At 47.3% G+C, this 26,911-nt stretch overlaps 1 protein-coding gene across 1 annotated transcript in view; it reads left to right on the top strand.

The window, feature by feature from the left end:
- The first annotated feature begins 220 nt into the window (after positions 1-220).
- Positions 221-26,911, top strand: part of ACOT7 (acyl-CoA thioesterase 7) — a 58,391-nt gene continuing 31,700 nt past the window's right edge. The window contains exons 1-3 of the mRNA XM_066637465.1: positions 221-366; positions 18,266-18,383; positions 22,796-22,952. Of these exons, the coding sequence (XP_066493562.1) occupies positions 299-366; positions 18,266-18,383; positions 22,796-22,952 (343 nt within the window). The 5' untranslated portion in view covers positions 221-298. The remainder of the gene's footprint in view (positions 367-18,265; positions 18,384-22,795; positions 22,953-26,911) is intronic.

Below are 26,911 nucleotides of genomic sequence, written 5' to 3'. Positions count from 1 at the left end.
CAGAGGTTTCATGTGTAGACAGCTAAAGCGGCGCCTTTGCCGGCGTCACGTGAGTGGGCAGAAGAGCGAGTGCGCATGCGCCTAGCGGTCTCTCTTGGCCTCCAGCGCTGATTGCTGTCATTCTCTTTCGGCGGGGCGGGACTTGTAAAGTCCGACCAATAGGAAGCGGGGCGTGGGGGGAGGCGCGCCGCTGTTCGGAGGCCCCGCCCCTTCCAGCTCAGTCGGTTCGCCCATCCAGTCGCGCGCTGGCCGCCTGTGATCTGCACCGTCTCTTCCTCCCCTGCGCCTCGCCTCCGCCATGCAGCCTGTCAAGGGCGCCTCCAGCGGTGAAGCCGCCGCCGGTCCGGCTGCCATCCAGATCAGCAGGTGATGGGAGCAGCGGGCGGGGCGGCAGGGGCTCTGAGCATGTGCAGAGCGCCCAGTTGGGGGCCGGATGACTGGGCGAGAGTGCTTCTGAGCATGTGCAGAGCGCCCAGTCGGTGGCAGGGGTGGAGATGTTCCTGAGCACGTATATGATGCCCAGTTGTTGGGACACATGCGTCAAGGTGCCTCTGAGCCTGGGCACAGTGCCTGGTCATTGGCAAGGATGCATGGGTGGGAGTGCTTCTGAGCATGTGCAGAGTGCCCAGCTGATGCCCCGATGGATGGGCGAGGGCGCCTCTGAGCTTGTGCAGAGCACCCAGTCAGTGACAGGGGTTGGGGTGTTCCTGAACACATATGAGGCCCAGTTGGCTAGCAGGACAGACGTGTGAAAGTGCCTCTGAGCCTGGGCACAGTGCTTGTTCAGTGACAAGGTGGGAATGCTTGTGAGCATGAGCAGAGTGCCAGATAGTCATAGAGGGGGAAGGGGGATTCTTTCCACGTGGACAGAACACCCAAGTGGAAAGCTTTTCTACCTGGAGAGAGTACCCAGTTAGCCACAGGGATGAGTAGGAACATTGAAAGAGAGCATGAAATGTGTTAAAGTGATTAACTGAGATGAATCTCTGAGCATCGGCAGAGTGCTACTTCCCCTCACACTAGTTTATGTCCATATACTGTTGAGTGGTGAGTAGTGCTCTGCCCATGTGCAGATCTGCTCTTGTATAAGTGCTTCACATCTTTGTGAACCTTTCCCCCCCCCCTCAAGAAACTGGTGGGTAGATGTGTGGTCCCTAGGGGTCTGTACTGGTCAGATTAAGCCTTTTCTGCCTAACATTGCGTATGTACAACAGGAACCAAATGTGTACATCTGTGGGCTGGGCAGAAGTGGGTTAAGGCAAGTGTTTTTTAATGGAATTGTGAAGAAATAAATGCCTGCCTATCTACATACCTTCAGATCTAAAATCTAGTGAGTGTTGACATGCACATGTGAATGCTCACAATGCCACCCAAATGTTGTGAATGTCTAAAAGTGCATACATTTTTCTGCTGTGGCTACAAGCCAGTGGCTTATTATATTCACATACAGTGTCCAGCACCTTTAGCCACTTGTGAATGTGTTGCTCACTGCATTTCAGAACTTGCTAGAATATACTGTGTGATTGGAGTGGTTGATGCAACACCAGAGAGATAGATCCCTGCCTCATGGATCTTCCATTCTAAATGTCAAATGCAGCAAGATGCACTTCAAGGGAGCTTCTTGTGAGAGTGTAATTGAGATTAGAGGATAAGGCTTGGTGGTCATGGAAAGTGAATTGCTTGTGTGTTTTTAGGAGGGTGGGAGGGATGTGCCATTTTAGTGGTGTAGGATCATGGGGAGGTTCTGATTTATGCTTGTTGAACATCCCAAGCAATTTCACTCCAGTTTTAAAAAGTGCCTTGTTGTAGGTGATCTTGCTTCTTTTCCTTGAAGCCATCATGATATCTCAGTGAGACTTTAAGGTGTTGCTGGTCTACTTGCTAATTTCACAGCCACAGAAAAGTGCATCTGCTCCCCAGATGCTTTGATGTTGCATGTAGGCCAAGGAGCCAATGTCTGTACCTTGTGGGTCATGAATGCTTGTGTCAGATATGCAAGACAGAATGAATGGGTCTGTGATATGGACCCCATGAGAATGAATAGTGGCAACCACAGTGTGTATCAGTATTGGTGTGTGAGAGGGAAACCAACTTTGAAAACGTGTGCTCTGTCCTTGTGCTTCTCAGCCCTTAATAAAGCCATGTTGTTAGATCATCTTACGGAACCCAGTCTTCATTTGTAATATTTGAGTAGTGTTTTGCTCTTTACTGTTATAATGTGTGCCTGAAACCCCTGGGGGATGTTGACTATTTTGGGTTAAAATACTGTCTTGTGTGACAGTATTTGAGGTGCAATATTTTGAGCCTCTTGCATCTTCTTCAGCAGTGGGCATCCTGAACAAGTGCTTGGAGTTGGTAGTGGGTTGGTTGAGGGCCAGTGAACAAGCACAGTAATAAGGCAAAGGCTTCATTGATGGGGGACATGGTGTACCAAAGAGAAAGAATTTGGTCTGTTTTGAATGGGGTTGCATTTCCTGTGTCCAGAGGATCAGGTTTGTCATGCAGAGGATCAGGTGACATTAGATAAGTCTTATGGGACACTCTGATATTTTCTGTGGCTTGCCTTTCTCTTTTGCCGTTTTGGCTGGTGCACCAGCAGCTGTGAGTGCCTTGATAACATCCATTACTGCCGTGCAGGGTACTTGGGGCTGCCTTAGCAGTTTAGCCAGAGACCCTTCTCGATACAGCATTAGTGCTGCCCTGAAAAACTTTCTCAGCAGAAATACAGAAGTAGGGGTCTGATGTGATCCTGGGCAGTGGGACTGGCCAGTTTTGTTTCTGGGTATAATATAAAGTGGAGGTTATTACTTAGAAAGGCCTGCAGGATCTGGGCCAGTCCTTGAAGGACCACCTATTAACAGAGGGCCTCTGACTGCTAGAGACAATTTTATTGCTCTTCTCCGAGTGACCCCACATTTTGAGGTGTGGTTGGTGGAGCACAGAGCAAGTCCTTTTTGGTTGTGATGTTGTGCCTGTTGAACTTCCTCACAAAGACAAAAGAAGAGCCCTGCTGGCTCAGACCCAAGGACCCATCTAATCCAGCTTCCTTTATCTCACCAGTTGTCTCTGGAAGCACACAACGTAACAAGACACCTGTATTCTGTTGATGTGTCTTGCACCTGGCAATCAGAGGCAGTCTACCTTGAAAGCCCTCCCTGTTTGTGTTCAAGTGCTTCCTTAAGATGGGTAGCTCAATGGTAGACCCCCTATTTGCACCCAGAAGTCCCAGATTCTGTTCCTGGCAGTTTCTTCAGGTAGGGCAGGAGAAGACCCTGGAGAGCTCTCACCAGTTTAGTTTGATGGATGAAGGGCGTGACTCAGTTTGGCAGCTTCTGCTGTTTCTTTGTCTTCACCAATGGCTTTCAGGCAATAGGTGAAGCCCTTTTATTACTGCTGGATTTTAGCAGCCATTGACTTTATGGCTCATTCAATGAGCTGTTTTATTTGCATTAAACATTAACTGTATATTTTAAGATTTTGTTTCCTACAGCAGGAATCTTTGAGAGTGGCAGGTTAGGTTGGAGTTTAACTGATTAAGAAATTAAAAGGGTATCTGTTTCTTTCCCTCCGTCATGAATTGTTCTCCACCTCACCTCTGGTGTCTCGTCTTGATTGCGTTTCTCAATATTTTATGACCGGAAGGAAAAATAGCCTTTGCTGTGAGCATTTGCGAGCATTTGCCCTGTATCAGTGCACATCTGTTCCTGCAAGGGATGGAATGGTAAGACTGTGACCTATAGACAGACGTGCAGCCTTGGGTGTGTGCTGTTGTGGGGTGGGGGAGAGACTGTGATGTATGGTTGTAGCTTGACCCCCCCCCCCACTTCATCCTGGATATCTTTCCTAGAGCAGAAAAGCTCAGAATAGATCAGTTGTTAGTGTGACAGAGGACGCATCCGGTGCTCTTCTGTCATGCCGTTGGTAAGATGTGGTGGGCAAGGTCACATTTCCATTTCAGCCATTGTCAATGATTGGGGGAGGGGTAAGGTCCCTCTTGGCGTGCCCATCAATACACCAGCCGTGGTCTGATCAATGAAGCAGTTCAGCTGGAAGTGATGAAATGGTTCCAGTCTGCCATTCCCTAGTGTTTGGCATGAGGGTAATTAGGCTCTTGAGCCAAGCCGCTGCAGCCCATAGGGGAATCTAATCTGCTGACTCTCTGGAGCAGGGCTGGCACCAGAGGCACGCCAAGAGGCCTAAGAGACCCGTTGCTCTCTTTCCTCTGATATGTGCTCTCCCCGATGATGCTGAGTCACTGCATTTTCATTGCCATTCCGCTCCCGGAAGGGCTGTGCGTTTTGCAAAAGGGGCTTGCGTTCATTAGCTTCTCTTTGGGCCTCGGGAGTTTTAATTTGGACGAAGCTGTTTTTTAATGACAGTTAATTGGGATTCAACAAGGCACAACTCGTCTCATTTCCCTAACTGGTTTTCTAAAGCTTTATTTCCTGATTCTTTCCTGTCATAGTGACCTCAGACATATCTCTTTGCAAAGTTTCCTGCAGCGAAGTGCAGCTTTAGTTTGGTGGCAAAATCCACTTTTGGCAGGGGATCTACAATTTATATCACTGGCAGTGTGCACAGGGGTCGGGGTCCCTGCCTTTGGGCCACCATCTTGTATTCTTAGGGTTACTTCATATGTGACCGTTTTAGGTGCGAGTATGAAATGTGACAGATGTGTGTATGATGAGGGGCATTTGCTAGAGAAGCAGAACAGGCTATAGTGCCCTGTTTGCACATATGCTCAGGGTCGAGCTTAGGGTTTGTGGGTACATAATTTGTGAATAAGCCCTCAGTTACCCATAAATAAAAATGCATGATTATAGATGGAGAAAATTGGCTCTAGTTTAACATAAGAACCCTGTTGGATCAGGCCAAGGGCCCATCTAGTCCAGCTTCCTGCATCTCACAGTGGCCCACGAGATGCCTCTGGGAGCACCCAAGACAAGATCCCTGTATCTTGTTGCCACTCCCTTGTACCTGGCATTCAGAGATATAGGCCACCTCTAAAACCCAGAGGTTTCATATAGTCATTATGGTTTGTAACCTGTGATGGTCTCATCTTCTATAAATCAGTTATATCACCTTTTAAAAGTTTATAAGCCAGGTGCAGTCATGACATCTTGTGGCAAGGAGTCCTATAGGTTAATTACACACTGGGTAAAGAAATATTTCCCTTTGTAAGTTCTTACTCTCCTGCTAGTCAACTTTAGTGAATGTCCCCTGGTTTTGGTGTTGCATTGGAGTGAAAAGAATTCCTCTCTGTCCATCCCATGCATAGTTTTATACCTCTCCATCACATCCCCCATGCATAATTTTATACATCTCATCATGTCCCCTCCTCAGTTGTTTTCTTTCTAGACCAGGAGTCCCCAAACCCTGGCCCAGAGGCCACTTGCGACCCTCAGGGACTCCCAATCAGGCCCACGGGGAATCACCAGTCTCCAATGAGCCTCTGGCCCTCCGGAGACTTGCTGGAGCCCACGCTGGCCTGACACAACTGCTCTCAGTGTGAGGGCAACTGTTTGACCTCTCGCGTGAACCGTGGGACAAGGGATCCTTCCACTGCTTGCTGTTTCATGTCTGTGATGCAGCAGTGGTCATGAAGGAAAGGCTGGCCTTGCTTTGTGTAAGGCCTTTTATAGGTCTTGAGCTATTGCAAGAACTTCATTCATTCATATAAGTTCCATCTCTGATAGATTCATTTTTGTCAAAAGTCAAAGTCAAAGATTGTTTATTGTATTAGCTAATAGCCATCACAATAAGATAAAACATGTAAATCCAAAAATACATCAGAGATACAAACAATGATAAAATGATATAATTAGGTCAAAATCAAGCGCAAAAGGCACCTACACCCATCATATTAAGGAATCTCCTTTACAATCTACCGCTATTTCCCCCAGGTAGTTGGCACGAAAAGTTCTGGCAGCTTTGGCAAACAGCGCCACGCTGTAGGTGACCGATGGGTCATAATCGGAAAGTAACCAATACAATTTTGTAAGTGTGTTCTCCCCTTGAAGGGTAGCCAAAATAGGCTCCAAAAATCTTACCCTAGGATTTTGATAAAGCTGACAATGAAGCAGGTAATGTACAATATCTTCAATCTGTCCTGCTCAGCAAATACAAAGCCTCAAATGCCTGGGAATGGACATATATCTGCCACATTTTTGTAAATTTATTGAAATTTGAAATGTAAATTATTTTTCCCCCCGGCCCCCAACACAGTGTCAGAGAGATGATGTGGCCCTCCTGCCAAAAAAGATTGGACACTCCTGTTCTAGACTGAAGAATCCCAAACTCTGTTGCCTTTCCTTGTGAGGGCGGTGTCCTAGCCCACTAATTATTTTGGTCTTCTGCACCTTTTCTAGTTCCATATCTGTTTTTGAGATGTGGCAACCAGAACTGGGCACAACACTCCGGATGTGACTAACCATCAATTTGGACATGTTGAGAAAGAGAGGCTGTGGCAGAAAGGAGGCTGTTGCTTGAAGGTGTTCCCTCCCCCGTTCCCTTCTCTCTTTTGGTAAGTGTTGGTACCTCATGCGATGTGTTCTTGGGAAACCTGTTCAAAGTATGAGCCGCCTGGCCAGTTTCTTGTTCATTTGTGCTGCTAGGTCTTGGAACAAGCGGATGGCCTCACACAAGCTTTTTGGGTAAGTGACAATGAAGAACTGTTAACTGCTGCCTGTCAGGGAAGAGGGCTTCCCAACCTGGCTGCTTCTTGGTTTTTTTCAAGCAGAAAGCCCCAGTCTAGGGCTGTGACTGTGCAGCTTTTCTCTTGCTGAGTGCTGGCTGCAGATTTCCGGATAGTGACTTGCTTAGGTGCCATCAAGTCTTTTCAAGGGTCAGTACAGTTTTGTGATTTTCTTCCTCTCTGTCTTGAGCCATAGTGATTAGAAACTGAGGAAAGTCAAGGAAGAAATGAAGTCCAAAGTCTGGCCTTTTACAACAATCTTCAGATTCTGGGATGGAGAACCTGAAGGATCTTGGGACACTGTTTTACCCCACAACCTTGCACCATCTTAGGCAGGCTGAAAGCAATTTTCCATGATTTTGGAGAGGTTTTTTTTTCCAGTGCTACCTGGAGATGCTGTCAGGAATTGAACCTGGGATCTTATGGTTCATACCTGTCACTGAGCTACAGCCATTTTGTCAGAAGATGTTTAGGCCTCCCTCATTGTTGCTTATAGCCGTGACCCCTGCTAGAGCAAGGCCTACGGAATAGCTTGTGGGTTTGCTCCAAATCGATGAAAAGGATTCTTTTTGGTGTCTTTGTATTTGGGATTACAGTGGTCCTTCAACTGCCCTCTGTTTGGATGGCTTATCTGTCCTTGCTCCCCTGGGGGAGAGGCTTGGAAGGCACCTGGATGAAAGTTGGTCTCCTTCTGCCTTCCATTGCAGCTGTCCACAGGTTGGAACCCTAATGGTGTAGTAAATATAGAATATACAGGTGCTGGGCTTTAAGATGCTTTAGCAGTATTTGGCAATAATGACGCAGGCACACCTGCGTCTGAACAAGAGCACACTCTTGGCCTTGAAGATACGCTGTCTTCGCCCAGAGCCTGTAAAAACAAGATGTTATAGAGAATCATATCTAGGAATGTGATTGTGGTTAGTCTTAGCTTCCTCTTTCAAAAGTCCCTATTACACAGACTATTGACTCATGGCTTAGTATTGTAAACAAGATGAGAGAATTGAAAACCCCAGCCTGTGGTGTAATGTTTGGAGAAGCAATAAAAGGCAGAGAAGGCTGGATCCCACTACTACTACTGCTTCTACTTCTTCTTCTGCATCAAGCCTTCCTTCTGCCATCTAGCTACTATACTTGTCTGTTGTATTTATTGCTCTAACACTTTGTTGCCTCAAGATCTAACTTTCAAACCCTCAGAGTGCTTCTGCTTTAGCAAACTTTCCATCAGGCCACAAGAGACAGTCTTGTGTGTCTCCCATCAAGCATCAAGGCCCTCAAAAGCCTTGGGTGCTCCCCAGAGCAGCATCTTGCGCTGCTACATAATGGAATGTCCTTCAGTCAGTGTGTGTGTAGGACTGTGATGCCAGGGCATTGCTGTACATAGCCCCTTCAGCTTGTGCAGCGTAATAGCATAGATCAACACACTTCTCAGTGACATGCTTACAAAAGCCAACAATGGCCTACTGTAAGGCATACGATTTCTGAATTATAGATAAGGGGAGAAGCAGTCTAGTAATCAGTCTCTGGACACAAGGAAGCTTAAACCCTATTACAACCTAACTGTGGGTGGAACTTCTCGGTGTCCACACAAACCATGGTTTGGTGCCCCTGGCCAGCTTTCCTTTTCTTTCAGTTTTGGCACTCAAGTCTACCAATATTTCCTCTCACTGCTGGAACACGTGCCAACTGTGGTCAGACCATTCGGATGCTGCACCAAACCTTGACTGCAAGCCCCTTTCCTGTGCCAGTTTCTGAGTGACTTTCTGGACAATCACAAGCCAAGGCTTGTCCACCCAGAAAGCCCATTCAACAGAATTCAGGAAACTTCTGTAGTGGATTGGTGCAATATCTGCACTGAGCAGAGAATAGACTAGATGACCTTCAAGATCCCTTCTACCTGTAACGTTTTGTGACTCTGTGTCGAACAGAGTTTATTTCTTTGCCTGTTCTGGAAAAGGCATGCAGTGTTTTCTTCTCATTTTTTTGGCCTGAAGAGCATGCCACAGGCCCCCCCATCCCGTTACTCACTACTAATGAATACTGGAGGCCACTGATTGGGCAAAAATACTTTTTAAAATGGCCACTCTTATAGCTAAGGGTCTCTGTTGTAAGAGAGAAAAATGGGATTAAAAAAAAGAAAGACAAAAGGGAGATAACAGCAGATAGTAACAGGGAAGGATGCGATGATGGGACACTTAGACCATTGCTCTCTCACTGCTAAATTGATTGATTTAAATAATATTATTTTATATATTATTTATTAATTATTAAATAAATTTAGCAGTGAGAGCAGTGGTCTGTATGCGTCCCAGCATAGCATTCTTCTCCTTGGCTGACTGCTGATAGCGCGTTCTTTTTTTTTAAGATGGTAAGCTTTTTGGGAACGGAGACCCATTTTTAAAATATGTTTTACACGAACAGCTCTGCGATGTTTTTGTGTTTTGTGAAATAGTGGTATGTCTGTATTAATGATGGCTGGAGCATTACCTAGTTGAGTTGTCAATACCAGAAAGTGTTTTGCTGGGAAATGACAGTAATTTCTTCTGAACAGCCTGTAATGTGTTAGCTGAATGTTCACCAGCTTTCTTGCCCTAACCTTGTGGAGATTAGGCCCTTGTTTTAAAGGCAGTGGTCAAGAGGTTTGGAGCTGGATTGTCAGGATTCAGAAGAATTCTGTTTTCTACATATTCTTCTGTCAATAGCACGAGAAATATGAATTCCATGATATGGAGCTTCAGTGAGTGTTTGTCTGGAGCATTTTTAAATTTCCAGGCAACTTGTGCTGGTGGAGAGACCAATATAACCCTCAGGGAGGAGAGCAAATCTCATTTAGATACTACCTCCTGCATCCAGGCAGAAGTCTTGGGATTTGAGGAAGCGATGCTGAAGGCATGGCGACACCTGCCTGGCTTTTGGAAGGGAGTGAATCTCTGCCTGGTTAACACAGAAGTTAGCTGGTAAGTGTTCAGGCGTGAGAATCCTCCCCTTTCACAGCCAGTGCTTGTCTGGGAAGGAATTTGTCTGGATCTGAGTCCCTGTCAAAGGCCTCTGCTGCTGGATTCATCCCCCAAGCATATGCACTACCTTCAGGCTGTCGGGGCAGCAGTGGTGAGCTTGTGCACATAGCCATAGCTCCTCCCCCCTCCCCCAGGAGGGAAGTAGCCATCTCTTTGGTTGCATCTCTTTGGTTGACAGATCAGGAGAGAGATCTTGGGGTGGTGGTGGACAGGTCGATGAAAGTGTCGACCCAATGTGCGGCGGCAGTGAAGAAGGCCAATTCTATGCTTGGGATCATTAGGAAGGGTATTGAGAACAAAACGGCTAATATTATAATGCCGTTGTACAAATCGATGGTAAGGCCACACCTGGAGTATTGTGTCCAGTTCTGGTCGCCGCATCTCAAAAAAGACATAGTGGAAATGGAGAAGGTGCAAAAGAGAGCGACTAAGCTGATTACGGGGCTGGGGCACCTTCCTTATGAGGAAAGGCTACGGCGTTTGGGCCTCTTCAGCCTAGAAAAGAGACGCTTGAGGGGGGACATGATTGAGACATACAAAATTATGCAGGGGATGGACAGAGTGGATAGGGAGATGCTCTTTACACTCTCACATAATACCAGAACCAGGGGACATCCACTAAAATTGAGTGTTGGGCGGGTTAGGACAGACAAAAGAAAATATTTCTTTACTCAGCGCGTGGTCGGTCTGTGGAACTCCTTGCCACAGGATGTGGTGCTGGCGTCTAGCCTAGACGCCTTTAAAAGGGGATTGGACGAGTTTCTGGAGGAAAAATCCATTATGGGGTACAAGCCATGATGTGTATGCGCAACCTCCTGATTTTAGGAATGGGTTAAGTCAGAATGCCAGATGTAGGGGAGAGCACCAGGACGAGGTCTCTTGTTATCTGGTGTGCTCCCTGGGGCATTTGGTGGGCCGCTGTGAGATACAGGAAGCTGGACTAGATGGGCCTATGGCCTGATCCAGTGGGGCTGTTCTTATGTTCTTATGTTCTTATGTTAGCTAGCCCTGCGCTTCACTTCTTGTTGCACTAGGGCACAGGAGTGACTAGAAGCTACAGGGAGATATCAGATGCTGGACCAGATCCAGGGCCTCTTTTACCTCCATCTGGAACCTGGTTGCTCTGCAGCAGGTTGCTTCTTGCTGCCTTGCTCTTTGCCCTTAGGAGTAGAACTTCAAATAGAGTGAAAGGAAATGACTCATCCTGATGACACTCTTTTCTAGAAAAAGGAAACCCCTGACTTTGTAAATTAAATGCCTTCCTAGTGCTTCCTTGTCTCATGTTTCTTTTTGACTCCATTCCCAGTGGGACAGTAATGGGAATCTTTTTTTGGTTATTCTGCCCCAAAAAAGATTATTCTGCCCCCTCTCCTTTCTATTTCTGCGATGGGATTTTGAAAATCAAAATTTTATTTTGAGAGGAAGTCTTTATTCCTCTTATGGGCTACTCTGGCTTAAAACTGCAAATGTGAAACAAAGATATAATTAAAACAGCACAAATGAGGCAGGAAACAGAAAACGAGGCTGAAAATCATTATGTGGCTGAAGCGAAACGTGGAAATCAACAAAAAAAGCAGACAGTTTTGTGAAGTACTTAACTTTGATGTCTGGATCCAGCAAGAATGGCAGCTCATAAGAACAGCCCCACTGGATCAGGCCATAGGCCCATCTAGTCCAGCTTCCTGTATCTCACAACAGCCCACCAAATGGCCCAGGGAGCACACCAGATAACAAGAGACCTCATCCTGGTGCCCTCCCTTGCATCTGGCATTCTGACATGGCCCATTTCTAAAACCAGGAGGTTGCACATGCACCTCATGGCTTGTAAGCTCCTGTGGGGATTGGCTGGTGCCAGTTGACTTGGCATCCAAGTCTCCCCCACCCAGATCAGAGGGCAGGTACAGATACCCACCTAACTATCCAGTTCAATGAACCAGTGGCATGTTCAATCTAAGGTTTCTTCAGGCCAAGTCAAAGGATGCCTGATGGTGTTCCAGCTTGGCTACCTCAGAGCAAGCATCTGTGTGCCTAGCCAAGTCCTCGTGCTTCCCCCTTCTCTCTCCCCCCCCCCATCAGAGAGGTGTGACCTACTCTCAGACAGATATTGGATTTAGACACGTTGCTGCAAAGACTTAGACATTTCAGTTAATGATTTTTGCTTTTCAGTTTGCCTGCTTGGATTTTGGCTGAGATTCTCATCGCCAACACGCCAGCTGTTTTTCAAGCCTGCTTGTCTTATTAGTTCCTCCTTGTATTTTTAATACACACTTGACATTTTAATGGTTTACTTGCTTGTGGTTTGTTGCGTGCATTGAGAGCCTTTCCCCAGACCGACCTTTGGCCGCATGCTGATGAGTCGGTTCTTGGGACTTCTCTGAGTAACTAACTGGGAGAGAAGTTTCCAAGGATGGTCTCCTTATGGTGGCAGCAGAATCTACCGTTTTAAACCCTGACATGGGGGGCAGACCAGGGAAAGGAGACAGACTGCAAGAGCTCCCTCCCCCATCACCACATGCTCAAATCTCGCTGTTGGTTTACTCTTTTCTATTAGGCCGCTAGGTTTCTATGGTGACTTTTGCTTCCTGATTGGCTGGGTTGCCTCCTTCCTTATTTTGATGGGAGTGAGACAGGAAATCACCCGAGAGGGAGGCCCAGAGGAGCAGCATCGGGTGTGACATCACCTGCAGCACAGTGATGCAATGAGCACCGTGAAAATACCAGGTCAGAGAGTTTTCATAGTCCAGGGAACAAGGGCAGTGAGGACACTTCTCTGTCGTTACGATGGAATCTCTGCTACTCCAGTATGGCAACCCTCAAACTTCTTTCCTAGTGGCTTTATTTGTGGATTGTAGATATGTGGCTGTCCTTGGTTTAGATGCTCTGCGCTCTGTGTGTCTTTGTGAGAATGAGGAAAGATTGCATGCTGAACATTGGCTACTGGGAAAGAGCTATTGGTGCTTGGCTTGTCAGTTAATAGGAGCAGGTGGGGCTTCAAAAGAAAGACTGGGAAGCATAAGATGACCCATTCATGAATTAGCCTGGCTGGAGGGGGATTTAGTTATATGTCCAGGGAAAGAGATTTGGGTCTGGGGACTCTGCAAGTGTTGCTTCCACATGGCAGTGCTGGAAGGAAGAGTAATTCCAAAAGAAGGCTTTTGGAATGAAGTTTGTTGCTGGGGTTTAGTTAAGGCTTTTGTATGCTAAAAGGAAAAAAATGGTTACTGTCCCTCATGGGGAAAGAGATGGGGATATTTATAGAAGGTGGAGCCAGCATTGGTCAGTGACTCCGGGCTGAAAAACGGTTGCATGTTTCTCAAACCATCACCGCATCTCAAGTTTGCAGATTACCTGTGACTTGGAATTTTCCCCATCCCTAGTGGCTGGACCTACTGACTGAGAAAGAAACAGGGTTCCTTTGGACAAGAAGTTGATATGCTCTGACTTTCTCTGCCCTACCAGGGTTTGCATAATACCTTTCAATACCTACTGCATGTATAAGAGATGTTCTATTGCTGAGCTGTCCCCTCAAGTTGTTCCCATATTGGGGAGCTGAGGCTTGGAGGGAGTGACTTGCCTGAGGTCACCTGAGGTTAATGGCAGAGGGATCACATCCAAACCTTGGAAGTCCTGATCTGCGGCTTAGGGCACAATCCTTACCAACTTTCCAGCACTGATATAGCTGTGCCAGGGGGGCACATGTTGCATACAGTTGGGGGGCAGTCACAGAGGCCTCCTCAAGGTAAGGGAATGTTTGTTCCCTTACCTCGGAGTTGCACTGCCCTTAGCTCACTTTGGAAAGTTGGTTAGGATTGCGCCCTGGACTAAAGATCATGTTTTGGCGGAAAACTACATTTAGTAAAATGTGGTCTACAGAGCTTGTGTCCTGAGTACACTTCTGTACTGCAGCGAGTCATGGACACTGCTGAAACAGAGACGCCTGCGTTGGCTCGGTCATGTCGTGAGAATGGATGATGGCCGGATCCCAAAGGACCTCCTCTATTGAGAACTCGTGCAAGGAAAGCGCCCTACAGGTAGACCACAGCTGTGATACAAGGACATCTGCAAAGAGGTATCTGAAGGCCTTAGGAGTGGACCTCAACAAGTGGGAAACCCTGGCCTCTGAGCGGCCCGCTTGGAGGCAGGCTGTGCAGCATGGCCTTTCCCAGTTTGAAGAGACACTTGGCCAACAGTCTGAGGCTAAGAGGCAAAGAAGGAAGGCCCATAGCCAGGGAGACATACCAGGGACAGACTGCACTTGCTCCCAGTGTGGAAGGGATTATCACTCCCGAATTGGCCTTTTCAGCCACACTAGACGCTGTTCCAGAACCACCTTTCAGAGTGCAATACCATAGTCTTTCGAGACTGAAGGTTGCCAACAATGAATGGTCAGGAAAGGGAGAAAGCAGTTGAGGAAGCCCACCATGTGTCTCCTTCCTCTGCACCACTGTTGATAACAAATGTGATGTCTAAATGGTGCTTTCCTGTCCCTCATTACGCCTGAGTCACTGTTACTTGCTTTCTCCTTTCATGTGTGGCTGTCCATCCCATGTAAAGCCTTGTCTGTTGGGGTGGCATGGGGCTTGTCAGATTGGGCACTGAGAGAGTGTACCTGACTTGGCCATCTCTTGAAACCTCCCAGTGCCGGGCGTAGCAGTGGCACAAGTTGGATAAGAAACTTGTGCTGATCCTGTGTCTTTCATCCCTTATTTGTGGGAGCACTCCATGAGGCCCCTGGAGCATCTGAGGGAAGTTTCTCTTAGCTGGTGGTGGAAGAAGAGGAGGAGCTACCTCCTTCCCATCCTGCATCCCCATTTGCAAATTGGGTTGGACATGGCAGCCATAGCTTGTCATCCCTGCCTTTTGAGGTTTGGAGGGAAGGAACTGTTACTGCTAATGATTCTCCTGCTATTATGGGGGGGGGGGGAAGAGAGTGGGAGACCTATTGCCTCCCTCTTGTAATCTGAGGGGGGGGGCGTGGGGGCCCAATGTGTCATGGAGGCCTGACGTGTCGTATACGTCGTACACTCCCAAGGTTTTGGGGTGCTCAGAGTTCTTGGTTCTGGAACCCTAGAGCCCTCAAGAGCCCCGGTTTGGTAGTACTGCCACCACCCTGTATGTGCCAGTGTCTCAGTCCAGGGACACTGAGACCGTCTAGGCTTAATTCTGTCCCTTGCAGGCACTGAGCACTTTCTTTAATTAAAGCCTCAGTCCTCAAATTACTAATCCTCAATGAGTATTTGGTAGCTTGCTGAACGGCTAGGCAGGATTCTGAACCTTTGTCCCCCAACAGACAATGAAACAACTTAGTAAAAGGATTTGTACTTTATTAAATACATAGGGTTATATAAAGTTACAAAAGGCAGCAAATGCTAGAGGCATAAAACTTCTAGGAAACATATCAGCATTAAAATAACAAAGCTAACTGGCTATCTCTATTATTCCTTACTCTCACCTGGATAAGCTTTCTTTTGTAGATTTTTCAGCTCCAAGTTACCTAGGAGGCCACATGGCCTGGTGGACCATGCTCTCCCTGCAGGATGTTGCACCCACAACCTTTTCCACCAAAAGAGACAGACACACCCCTTGGGCTTTGTTCTTATACTTCTCAGGCTAACAGGACTGAGGTAACTCTGTACTCATTTAAACTGTCCAATCAGAACTCTTGGGGACAGAATCTTCCCAAAGTGGGGCTGGGTGCTAGCCCTCTCAGCTCTCCTCCTCCCCACTGGAGATCCGCAGCTGCATTCCTTCCTTGATGGGTGTCTTTCTGTCTGCATAGGTGCTACATTATCACCTCCCATTGAGTTGTTAATTTCATTGGCTGTTGTTACTTACATCCTTGCAGCTAGGAACTGCAAGCCATTCCTCTGTTACTGGTTAAGTTTGGTTCAGGCGCTGCATGCTCTAGGCCAGGGGTGCCCAAAGTTTTTGGCAGGAGGGCCACATCAGCTGTCTGACGCTGTTGGGGGGCCGGGGGGGGGAAGAATTAATTTACATTTGAAATTTGAGTAAATTTACATAAGTTTACATAAATGAATATATTAAAGATGAACTTATATGAACGAATGAAGGTCTTGCAGTAGCTCAAGGCCTATAAAAGGCCTTGCACAAAGCAAGGCTGGCCTTTCCTTTGCTGCCACTGCTGCATCACAGACGTGAAAGAGCAAGCAGTGAAGAGAGCTCTCATCCCACAGCTCACACGAGAGGTCAAACAGTCACCCTCACACTGAGAGAAGTTGTGTTGGGCCAGTGCGGGCTTCGCCTCCGGAGGGCCAGAGGCTCATTGGAGACTGGGGGCTCCCTGAAGGCCGCATTAAGAGGCCTCGAGGGCCACAAGTGGCCCCAGGGCCGGGGTTTGGGCACTCCTGCTCTAGGCCTAAACTGTACATATTCATGACAGGGCCCCAATGCAGGGCTTTGTTCCAGAGGCCTCAACAATCTGGCACGGCTGATCTGTCTTATTACTTTCACTGGGCCTGGCTTCTAACAGAAAAGTCAAGCAAGTCCAATACTAGCTCAACTTTTTCCTTACTTCCTCTTCCATTCCATTCCCCTCTTGCTGTTTGCATCTGGGAATTGGGGCTGCAGGCAGGCAGGCAGGCAGGTAGAGATTGGGCTGCCAGCCTGCTGGACGTCCTAGCTCAGTTAGCATTGTGGATGGGGCTGCCCCTGCTTTGAGCAATCTGGAGGGACTCTTTCCCATTCCTGCTCTTGAGTTCCTTTCAACTTGAACATGTTCCCATGGCATGTTTCAAGATGCGGCTATGGCCATTCAGCTTCCTGTCACCTCTTCCTTCCAGTGCTTTGAGATTCAGGGGCAGCCAAAGCGACTTTTGAGAACGTCCCCCTGCCCTTTCTCTTACCAGCCCGTGACCCAAATCAGGCAGCAGCAGCTGTTTTATCTCCGCCTGTCTTGGCCTAATCCTTTTTCCTCCAAAATCTCTAGCAAAGCTAATCCACAATTAGCAGTTATGGGATTATAGCATGTCAACTCTTGAGCGATCAATTGCACCCTTGCTAGATAAGGGAGAAGGAGGATACTTGGAAGCAGGGCCAACTTCTGGTAGTGATGCTGGGAGCTGCAGTGTGAGACCTGGGGACCAAATCCTGCCTGAAAGAGCCTCCAGTCCAGCCTCTAACTGTTCCAGGAGCAGCATTGTGCTTGGGGGTAGCATCGATGTGTGTTGTAACCTGGAAGGAGAGAGGCCAGGACACAGCATGAGGAAATCTTTGCCCTGGCTGGGAGTGGTGCTAGTCACGATGATCTAGACCAGTGCTTCCCAAACTTTTTAGCACCAGGACCCACTTCCTAAAATGACATCTTTTAAAACTATCGTGACCCACTAAAAATGAGATCTAGAAAGAAATATTTGATTAATTAATGGGGTCCTGTACTCCTGAGGCTGTTAGAGATGTTACATATAGTATAGGTATGTACGTATAGTCACTTGCTAGATCCTCCCTAGAAACAGAGTTTAAGGACTGTGTCCCCAAATCTTTACAGTTATTCCAGGGTACCCAGTAGGCTGAACTGGAGAGTAAGATGTGCAATGAGGGACTTCCAGGCGAGACAAAAGACTGAAACTGGGTTCATGCTATTTACTAGAGCAGTGGTTCTTATGCTTTTAGCACTGGGACCCACTTCTTAGAATGAGAATCTGTCAGGACCCACTGGAAGTGATGTCATGACCAGAAGTGACATTATCAAGCAGGAAAGTGTTTAACAATCCTGGGCTGTAATTCTACCCACATTTACCCAGGAGTAAGTCCCATTGACTATCATTGTTAAAAGCATATAAATAGTAGCCTGTTCAAAGTACAGATCTGTAACATTTCCCCAAATGCAGTCACATACCATGGCAGCATCAAGTACAATATTAAAAATAAAATATTGAAATGACTGGGGACCCACCTGAAATTGGCTCGTGACCCACCTAGTGGGTCCCGACCCACAGTTTGAGAAACACTGTACTAGCGAAAATAAGAAAACATATTTTAATTTTGAAGGTATAAAGATTACCTCATACAACAGGTCAGCATTCCAGCTAAGAATTTTCTTTTGCAAACCAGGCATGGGTGCTTGCGAAGTTGTTTTTTTATGTTCCAAAAACTTTTTGTGACCCACCAAAAATCAGCCTGCAACCTCCTGGTGGGTCTCGACCCACAGTTTGGGAAACATTGATTTCACAGCAAACAAGGAGAGCAAGAAAGGAAACAATCTTTTTTTTCCTCTTGTCCCCATAACTTCTCTGGTTCAAAAAGGGGTGATGCAGAAACAAGGAAAAGTAGGCAGTGAATGTTGTGTATTCCCCCAAAGATTGGTATGCAAAATATATTTTCCGCAGAGAATCAAAGTAATGAGGGTTATTTATACCAGCAAAAGGGGGGGGGGTAAGACCCTCTTTACTGTTACCATACCTCAGTGCAGCTGTCATGCCAAAAGACATGCCCACCCTAGCAGAGAACCTGTGAGAGGAGTGCAGGCACATGTCTGTAACACAGTCAGTGTGCTGAGCAAGATCTGACCAATAACTTTTCCTCTCTTCTCCCTCCGCAGGATCATGCGCCCAGATGATGCCAACATTGCTGGGAATGTCCATGGGGGGACCATCCTGAAAATGATCGAAGAGGCGGGAGCCATCATCAGTACCCGTCACTGCAATGCTCAGTCTGGGGTATGTACTTTTCCCATGAGTGCACAGGGAGGCTTTGCAGCCACTCGGTAAGGCCTACTGGCTAGAGTTGACTGCAAAGCCATGACTGAGAAGGGGGGTAGAGACCTGTACAGTGTTAGCCCTTATAATGCGGTTTTGTTATAGCACTCTTTGTCCTGGGTTTATATCCTACAGTACGATAACAAAGAGAAAGGTAAAACTTTAATGGAAAAAATCCATAAAACTGCTCCAGAATTTAGTGCAGAGACGTGCTGCTGTCAGCACTGCGCTTTCAGCCTACCAAAGCTGCATGTTCTGGTTAGTGCTATGCCAACGAGGGTGGCATATTTTGGTTAGCACAGGGCCAATCCCATGTTGCCTGGAAATATTCTGGGAGTTGAAACAGCAGGCAAGGCTGTCTGCTCTCAATGTCTTCTTCAAGAAGAAGTTGATAGTTCCTGAGGATGAGTGGCAACCTGGCTTTGTCCTCCTGGGAGCAGCTCCTCCCATCACCTTCCACCGCTGCCCCACAGGGGGAGTAACAGCAGCGGTGGTCAGTTACACAACAGGCACCGACTTCGGGCACTTGTGAGTACAGTGCTGAGAATACGTCTGCACTAGAAAGTTGTTACAGTTACCTCCTATAGCGCTGTGTCACACAACACTCTGATTTCCAGCACACAGCCACTGTGTTGAGAGGCATTACTTAGTGCAGTGTTTCTCAATATTTATCCCTCGTTAACCACTTCACGTGATTGGAAGTACCGCCAGAAGTAACTGGTGATGATGTCATCATCAGTTACTTCTGCATTAAGAGATCAGTTGTGTGACTAACACTAGTAAGGGTGGACAGGAGGGCTTTTTAGAGTACATGAAAAGCATGATTTGGAGCTCTGCCAGCTAAGCCTCATGCTGATATTTGTCACATCGTGATGCTCGTGTCACTGCCGGGCAGCAGATGTCCGGGGGTCCCACATGTACCACCAGACACCAAGTACTACTGATGGTACTCATACCACTAGTTGAGAAACACTGAGTTCAATGCCTAAGGATAACTTATTACTTAGAACTAAGGAACAGGATACCTCTCAGTATACACACAACCCAAGAATTTGTTTTTCAGTACCAGAACTAAGCACTCGTCCAACTTCCTTGCCTTGCACCCAAAAATTCAATCCTAGTTTCTCCCCCCCTCCCAAGCCTGACTTTCCTTATTTCAGTATGCCTGATACAGGGGAATGGCTTTCTTTTTACTATTGCTGAAATTAATTCATCACAGATGAGGAAGTGTGAATGTGAGAAGAGTGGAGAGCTGGACCATTGGAGAAACTCTAGCTCACTACTCCATACTTCCTCTTCCACTCCATTAACGATTAGCCTTTCACTTTCCTCTCCACCACTCTTTCTCTTCTGCTCCAGTCTCCTTCCCCCCCAGATGACCACCTCACTTAGCTTCGTGAATTGTTCTGTGCCATCCCCAAGATATTAAAAGCTCTCTAGCCCCAGGTTGTAGAGAGTGCACCCTCCAGGCAAGTGCCATTCCATACCACTCCTGGAAGTCACCCCAGTCAGAACAGCATCCACTTCCTCCTAACTCTCTCCCCTAGGAATCAGTTAAAATTAAAAGCTTTCTAGCCCCAGGATGGATAGAGGGGTGGATAGAGGGATGTCCTCTCACACAACACAAGAACCAGGGGACATCCACTTCAATAAAGTGTCGAGAGAGTTGTAACAGACAAAAGATCTTCCTTTATCCAGCATGTAATTAGCCTGTGGAACTCTTTGCCACAGGATGTGGCAGTGGCATCTGGCCTAGATACCTTTTTAAAGGGGATTGGACAGATTTCTGGAGGAAAAGTCCATCACGGATTACAAGCCGTGATGGATATGTGCAACCTCCTGGTTTTAAAAGTAAGCTGTCCCTTAATGCCAGGTGCAAGGGAGGGCACCAGGATGCAGGTCTCTTGTTGTCTTGTGTGCTCCCTGAGGCATATTGTGGACCACTGTAAGATTCAGGAAGCTGGATGAGATGGGCATGTGGCCTTCTTATGTTCTTAAAAGTTCTTTTTAATATGTCATATGCCAGGAGGATTTGGGGTCAAAAAGGAGGATTTACAGTATATAATGATGTATGCCATGCAGGCTGGTGAGAGGAAAGGCAGGTGTCTTTTCTCTTTCCGGATCTCTTCGAAGTCTCTTGCTTCGTATGTATTTTCTCCATTCCTTTAAAAGAAAACTTGCACAACACCCATGCAGTTTCTACATGGCCAGTAGGTGGCAGTGATGGATAATCAGAAGAGACCAAGGGAAAGACAGTAGCAGCCACACTGCCACCCCTTGGGAGGATTTGCATGGCAAACGTCTAGATGGGTCTCTGGGGCCTGCTTGAAAGCATATTGCTTGCATTTCTGGAAAGCTTCTTGTTCTCCTGGGCCATGTTGCCATCTTTTCTAGCCAAACTATGTTTTTTGAGGACTTGAGCAGGTTTGCCCCATTCTCTGTTGGGAGCCCCGTTCCCTACCTGGCAATGCTGGGACTGCTCACGTGGTGATCTTGTCCTTCACCCCATAGCAACCCTGCTAAGGGGGGAGCCCCGGCTCAGTGGCTGAGCCCCTGCCTTCTGTGCCAAGGACCTGGGTTCAGTCCCCTGTCACATCCTGAGATAGAACTGGGAAAGACCCTTTTTTGTCCGAAACTTTGGGGAGAAGCTCCTGTCAGAGTCAGGCAGCTCTGAGCCAACTGGGTCTCACTCAGGAGAAGGCAGCTTCCCACATAACCTCTGCCCAGTCTTATGCTAAGCAGGGATGGGGAGAGGGAAAGGCATGAAGGAATTGGAAGCTGGATTGGGAAAGATGGGAGGGGTGACTGCGATAAGGAACTGGGAGTGAAATTATCAAGCCGGAAGATCCTCTCTACTTTCTGATCTTGTAGCAGAAACAAGATCATCCCATTCTCTTCTTCCCACACTGAGAACTAGAAACTTGTGGCTTTCTCTCCCCCCCCCCCCCCGGCAAGATTGGGTCAGTGATGAGACTCCTTTCCCCTTGAAGTCTATCAGGCACTCTCCCAATTAGTTCCCCAGTGTCTTCTTTGTTTTGGCGGGTGTTTCCCTCTGGATGGGTTGGCAGTGTGTGTGTTTAGAATATTTATACCCTCCCTTTTTCATGATTACAAGATGCCCCAAGGCAGCTTGCAAAACTCATAAAATGGCAGTAAAAACAAATACAAAACTTTAAAAATCAGGAATAAAAACAAGCAGCATTAACAATAAAAACATTTAACTTTCCTACAAAAACAGCAAAGAAATGCAAACCAATGAACCAAAATGAAATACAAGCCTGCAGAATTAAAAGGGAAAGGTTAATCAAAAGAGGAAAGCTTTCGACCTCTGCCAGAAAGTTAGCAGGGAGAGTGTAGTTAAACTCATCTGGGAGAAAATTCAGCAACACTGGTACTGCCACAGAGAAGGACCTGTCCACACCAGCCTGGCTTCAGTCAAAGTTGGCACTCACAGTAATGCCCCTTAATGGTCTTGGGGGAGTGAGTCGGTTCATAGGGAAGTTTTTGTTATCCTCCTTTTGCTTTTACTCGGTATTGATTGCTGAGATTATTTTAACTTGCATATAAGTTGTTTAATTGTTCCTTTAATATTTGAGATGGAATTGTATCATACTGTTGATTGCCAGCTGCTTGAGGGGAGGTGACCCTTAGGGCAGAGATTTTCAAACTCTCTGGGAGAGTTTGAACCACTCTATGTCCTTGCAAGAGCGGGGGGAGGCAGTGTTGCTCGGGGGGCTGCAGGGGCTTGGCTGTACTTACCAGAGCCTCCTGCAGCCTCCCAGGGGTGCGGGGAGCCCTGCAGGGCTGCAGGGCTTACCGAAGCTTAAGAAGTGAAAGTAGAGCAATCGCGCCCCACCTCCACAAAACCGGAAGTGGAGCGTGATCATTCCACTTTCACTTCTTAAGCTTCAGGGAGCCCTGCAGTCTGTCGTGCAGGGCTCCCCGTGCCCCTGGGAGGCTGTAGGAGGCTCTGGTAAGTACAGCCAAGCCCCTGCAGCCCCCTGAGCAATGCGATCCTGTTGTGTTGCTGCTTCCTCGCTGCCCTCACTCCTTAAAGGGGCAGAGGCCAGGACCCTCAGGCTTGGGCATCGCGACACCCCAGTTTGAAAAGCCCTGCTTTAGGGGCTAGAAGGGTGGGATAACAATGTCAGGATAGTGGAAATGTGGAAGCCAAAGAGTTCCTCCTAGGCTGGAGGCTCTGTCCTGCTCTCTGTGTCATGGCTGCAGTTCTTCAGGCCTCTTTTGGCCTTGGAGGGCAAAGTCAGAATGAAGTCAGTTATCTCTTAGGAATGTGAAACGAGCTCTACACCTCTCCGTTTCCGTCCCACCTTGGTTGCATGTTGCACCTGTGTCTTTTCCTTTCCACTTCCTAGGAGCGCTGTGTGGCGGCCCTGGCCCGTGTGGAGCGCACAGACTTCCTCTCCCCCATGTGCATTGGGGAAGTGGCACATGTCAGCGCGGAGATCACCTACACCTCCAAGCATTCCGTAGAAGTCCAAGTGAATGTGATATCTGAAAACATCCTCACAGGTAAGAAGATGGGACTTCTGGGTTGGCCTGTGCGTGAGCCATCTCAAGATGCTTCACTGTCAAGTCCTTGAATGTGTGGGCTTCCATAATATTTCACTAGGACGGGAATGGAGTTGCTGACCAATGAATCCTCTGCTTAGTGGTGGAGTTGTCCCTGTTTTGCATGCAGAAGGATCCGGGTTCAGTCCCAAGCAGCATCCCCTAATAGGCTGATCTGGAGGGAAAGACCTGGAGAGTTGCTGTCGACCAGTGCAGACAGTACTGAGCAAGATGGAGCAAGGATCTGATTCTGTGTGGCAGCTTCATCTGTAGAGATGGGCCCTAGCTCAGTGCTTCTTTGCAGGCAGGAGGTCCTGGGTTCAGGCTCCTGGCAGCATTTCCAGACAGGGTTGGGAAAGACCCTTCTCTGTCTGAGACTCTGGAGAGCTGCTACCAGTCAGTGTTGGCGATATTGAACTAAATGGCTCAGTGGAAGGCAGAGTTCTGTGTTTTTGGAGTAGAAGTTACAAATCGCTGGTAAGGCCACACCTGGAGTATTGCATCCAGTTCTGGTCGCCACATCTCAAAAAGGACATAGTGGAAATGGAAAAGGTGCAAAAGAGTGACTAAGATGATTACTGAGCTGGAGCACCTTCCTTATGAGGAAAGGCTACAGCATTTGGGCCTCTTCAGTCTAGAAGGGAGACTCCTGAGGGGGGACATGATTGAGACATACAAAATTTTGCATGGGAAGGATAAAGTAGATAGAGAGATGCTCTTTACACTCTCACATAACACCAGAACCAGGGGACATCCACTAAAATTGAGTGTTGGGGGAGTTAGGACAGACAAAAGAAAATATTTCTTTACTCAGCGTGTGGTCGGTCTGTGGAACTCCTTGCCATAGGATGTGGTGACAGCATCTTGCCTGGATGCCTTTAAAAGGGGATTGGACAAGTTTCTGGAGGAAAAATCCATTATGGGTTACAAGCCATAATGTGTATGTGCAACCTCCTGATTTTAGAAATGGGCTATGTCAGAATGCCAGTGTAAGGGAGGGCACCAGGATGCAGGTCTCTTGTTATCTGGTGTGCTCCCTGGGGCATTTGGTGGGCCGCTGTGAGATAGCTGGACTAGATGGGCCTATGGCCTGATCCAGTGGGGCTGTTCTTATGTTCTTATAAGGTAGGGGTGCGTATACACCTACTGTCTCTTTCAGTTTGCCCTCTAAATGTTACTTAATATATTCTGCTTCTCCAAAAAGTGTTCACACAAAGTGTCTTTCCACCATAGAGGCAAGGATTTGCCAAATCAAAATAAAATAGCAAACCGCCAGCAGCCTAGAAAGCTCGAAAGCACAGAACAGCAGCGTATGCAATAATTTGATAAAAAAAACCTCATAGCTTTAGGCTGCATGAGGTTGGAAGTGTAAAAGCTGTGATTGATTGCCAGGGTTGAGCTGTAAGCTTCTGTCCAGTGGTATCTGGGAGAGATCAAACTTGGAAGGCCAAACCAAGTGCTAGGGAAGACTGCCCTTGTCCTGGCAAAGTCCTACCTCAAATAGGAAGCCTTTGGAGCTACTTCCTGTGTGGGGGAGCAATTACCTGAGGATCCTTCATTGTCCAGAGAGATGTTTCAGCCCATAGTCCTGGGGGTTCACCGCCATGCACACAGAGCCAGAGGTTCTAGTACCACCTGACTTTCTCATGCAACTGATTTAGTCCTGGTTACAGCTTAGTTGTATCGCATATGAGTCAGTGGAGTGAACTGTGACTTGATAACCACATTGAAACTCCCCGATGGCCACATTCTGCCGCTTTTGACCATGGGCTTGAGTGCCAAGTGTTCCTTGTGGGATGGTGCTTGCTTTCATGCTCCAGTCTGGATGACTGCTGGATTTGGGGGTCCAGAGGGGCATGGGATGCTGGCTTCAGGTGAGCAAATGGCTGATGTTAAATATTTGGGGTGAGTAGGGTGCAAGAGTGTTCTGGGATAACTTGCTGCCTCTTTGGTTGGCAACCTTCGGTCTCGAAAGACTATGGTATAAGCCCACAGCACCTGGTATTCCCAGGCGGTCTCCCATCCAAGTACTAACCAGGCCTGACCCTGCTTAGCTTCCGAGATCAGAAGAGGTTGGGCATGTGCAGGGTAACAGTTGCTCCCCCTTTATCCTGGGGAATTCTATTCTTTCCTGGTCTGTTTTTCAAAGTGCAGGGGTATTATGCTGAGCAGGTCTGGGACCAAGTATTTCAGAATCTTATCTTGGTCTTTCCTTGTGGGTGCCAGAAGAAGGAAAAAGGCAATTCTAGTTTTTAGAGTTCCACATTCTTTCAATATTGTTTGCTTCCTGTTCCATTTTTTCTGTTCTTCTTGACGTTCTATTACCTTTGACCTTGCTAAAAAGCCCTTTTCTCCCCCCCCCCCGTCAAAGACTCTTCACCAAGTGATGCAACAGCTACTGCTATTCCATGCTCCCTGGATTTGGTTAGGTGAGGGATGGGGAAGGGTGGAAGACATCTGTCTCTTCTCACCCACTTCCTGTTTCTCTTCATTCCTCTTTTTTTACAAATCCAGAGAGCAGGAGGAGGCAAGCCCATCAATCAATCCCCTGTGGTAACTGCCTCAGTTAGCCTCCTTGGCAGGTGCGGCCCTGAAAATACAGCCCTGCGCCAGTCTTTCTTCTCTGTCCCTTTTGGTTTCCTTTTAAAGTCTTGCCTTGGAAAACCAGTTTTGGAGGATGCACTTGCTGTCCAGGTTCTGCATTCCAGTCTCTGCTGAAATGATATTCCCAGCAGAAGTGCAGTTGAGCACTTGACTCTTTCTCATGCTTTCAGCACCACTAGCTGTGAACCTGCTGCTGATCTTTGGGGTGTGCAGTAAACTGCCAAGGCTGGACATCTTGGAGCCAGCTCTGCAGCAGGTTCAACCATTGCTAGCCCTGCCTCCCGTCAACCATCACATGCCCTTTTCAAGACCAGCTCTGCTGGCTTGGATAAAGGGTCTGTCTCATGAAACAGTCCAGCAGATGCCCAAATGCATCTTAATCTTGCAGGAGTATTTCCATTGTCAAACACTTAACCCAGTGTTTGTCAAACTGTGGGTTGGGACCCACTAGGTGGGACGTGAACCAATTTCACGTGGATCCCCATTCATTTCAATATTTTATTTTTAATATATTAGACTTGATGCTATCAATGTATGCAACTGCATTTGGGGAAATGTTACAGATCTGTACTTTTAACAGGCTACTCTGTATATGCTTTGAACAAAGATAGTCAGTGGGGCTTACTCCTGGGTAAGTGCGGGTAGAATTACAGCCCAGGATTGTTAAAAATTTTCCTGTTTGATAATGTCACTTCTGGTCATGACATCACTTCTGGTGGGTCCTGAAAGATTCTCATTCTAAAAAGTGGGTCCTGGTGCTAAAAGTGTGAGAATCACTGACAACCTATTTATTATCATATTCAGGGCTGGCACAAAGTTTTTCCAAGCCTTATATTCTCAAGGAGAGGCAAATTTTATAAGCAACCCCCCCCCCCCCAAACACACACACACACAGTTTTCTCCAGCTTGGATTAAAAGCTGAGGGGAAAAAAAGAATTGCTGATTTCCCTTGCTTCTCTTTAATGTAATAAAGCTTCATAACAATTTCTTTAATTAGGGGCCAAATCGGAGATTTTTGAAAGCCTGCTCCCTGGAAAATGGGGGAGGCAGAGGAAAGAACAGCGTCATGGGGAACTCTGTGTAGGGCAGCTGTCTTCCCTCATCTCCCCATTTCTGAGATTGCACCCCTTTTAAATAGAGCCAGTGGAGAAATCTGCCAGTTCTTTGAGGGGTTGTCCCCTGAGAAAACCCTAAAAAAACAAGCAGATAATTTCTCCACTTTGGGCGAAGGCCACCCACCATAGAGGACCCTTTAGGTTGTCTGCCCCTCCCTTTTCCTAGAGCAGCTCTTCCCAAAAGAGCTTCTCTTCACACCT

The sequence above is a fragment of the Tiliqua scincoides genome, chromosome 9 (genome assembly GCF_035046505.1).
Source record: "Tiliqua scincoides isolate rTilSci1 chromosome 9, rTilSci1.hap2, whole genome shotgun sequence".
Lineage (NCBI taxonomy): Eukaryota > Metazoa > Chordata > Lepidosauria > Squamata > Scincidae > Tiliqua > Tiliqua scincoides.
Note: the sequence above shows the minus strand (reverse complement) of the source record. Positions and strands in the feature narration are given on the sequence as shown.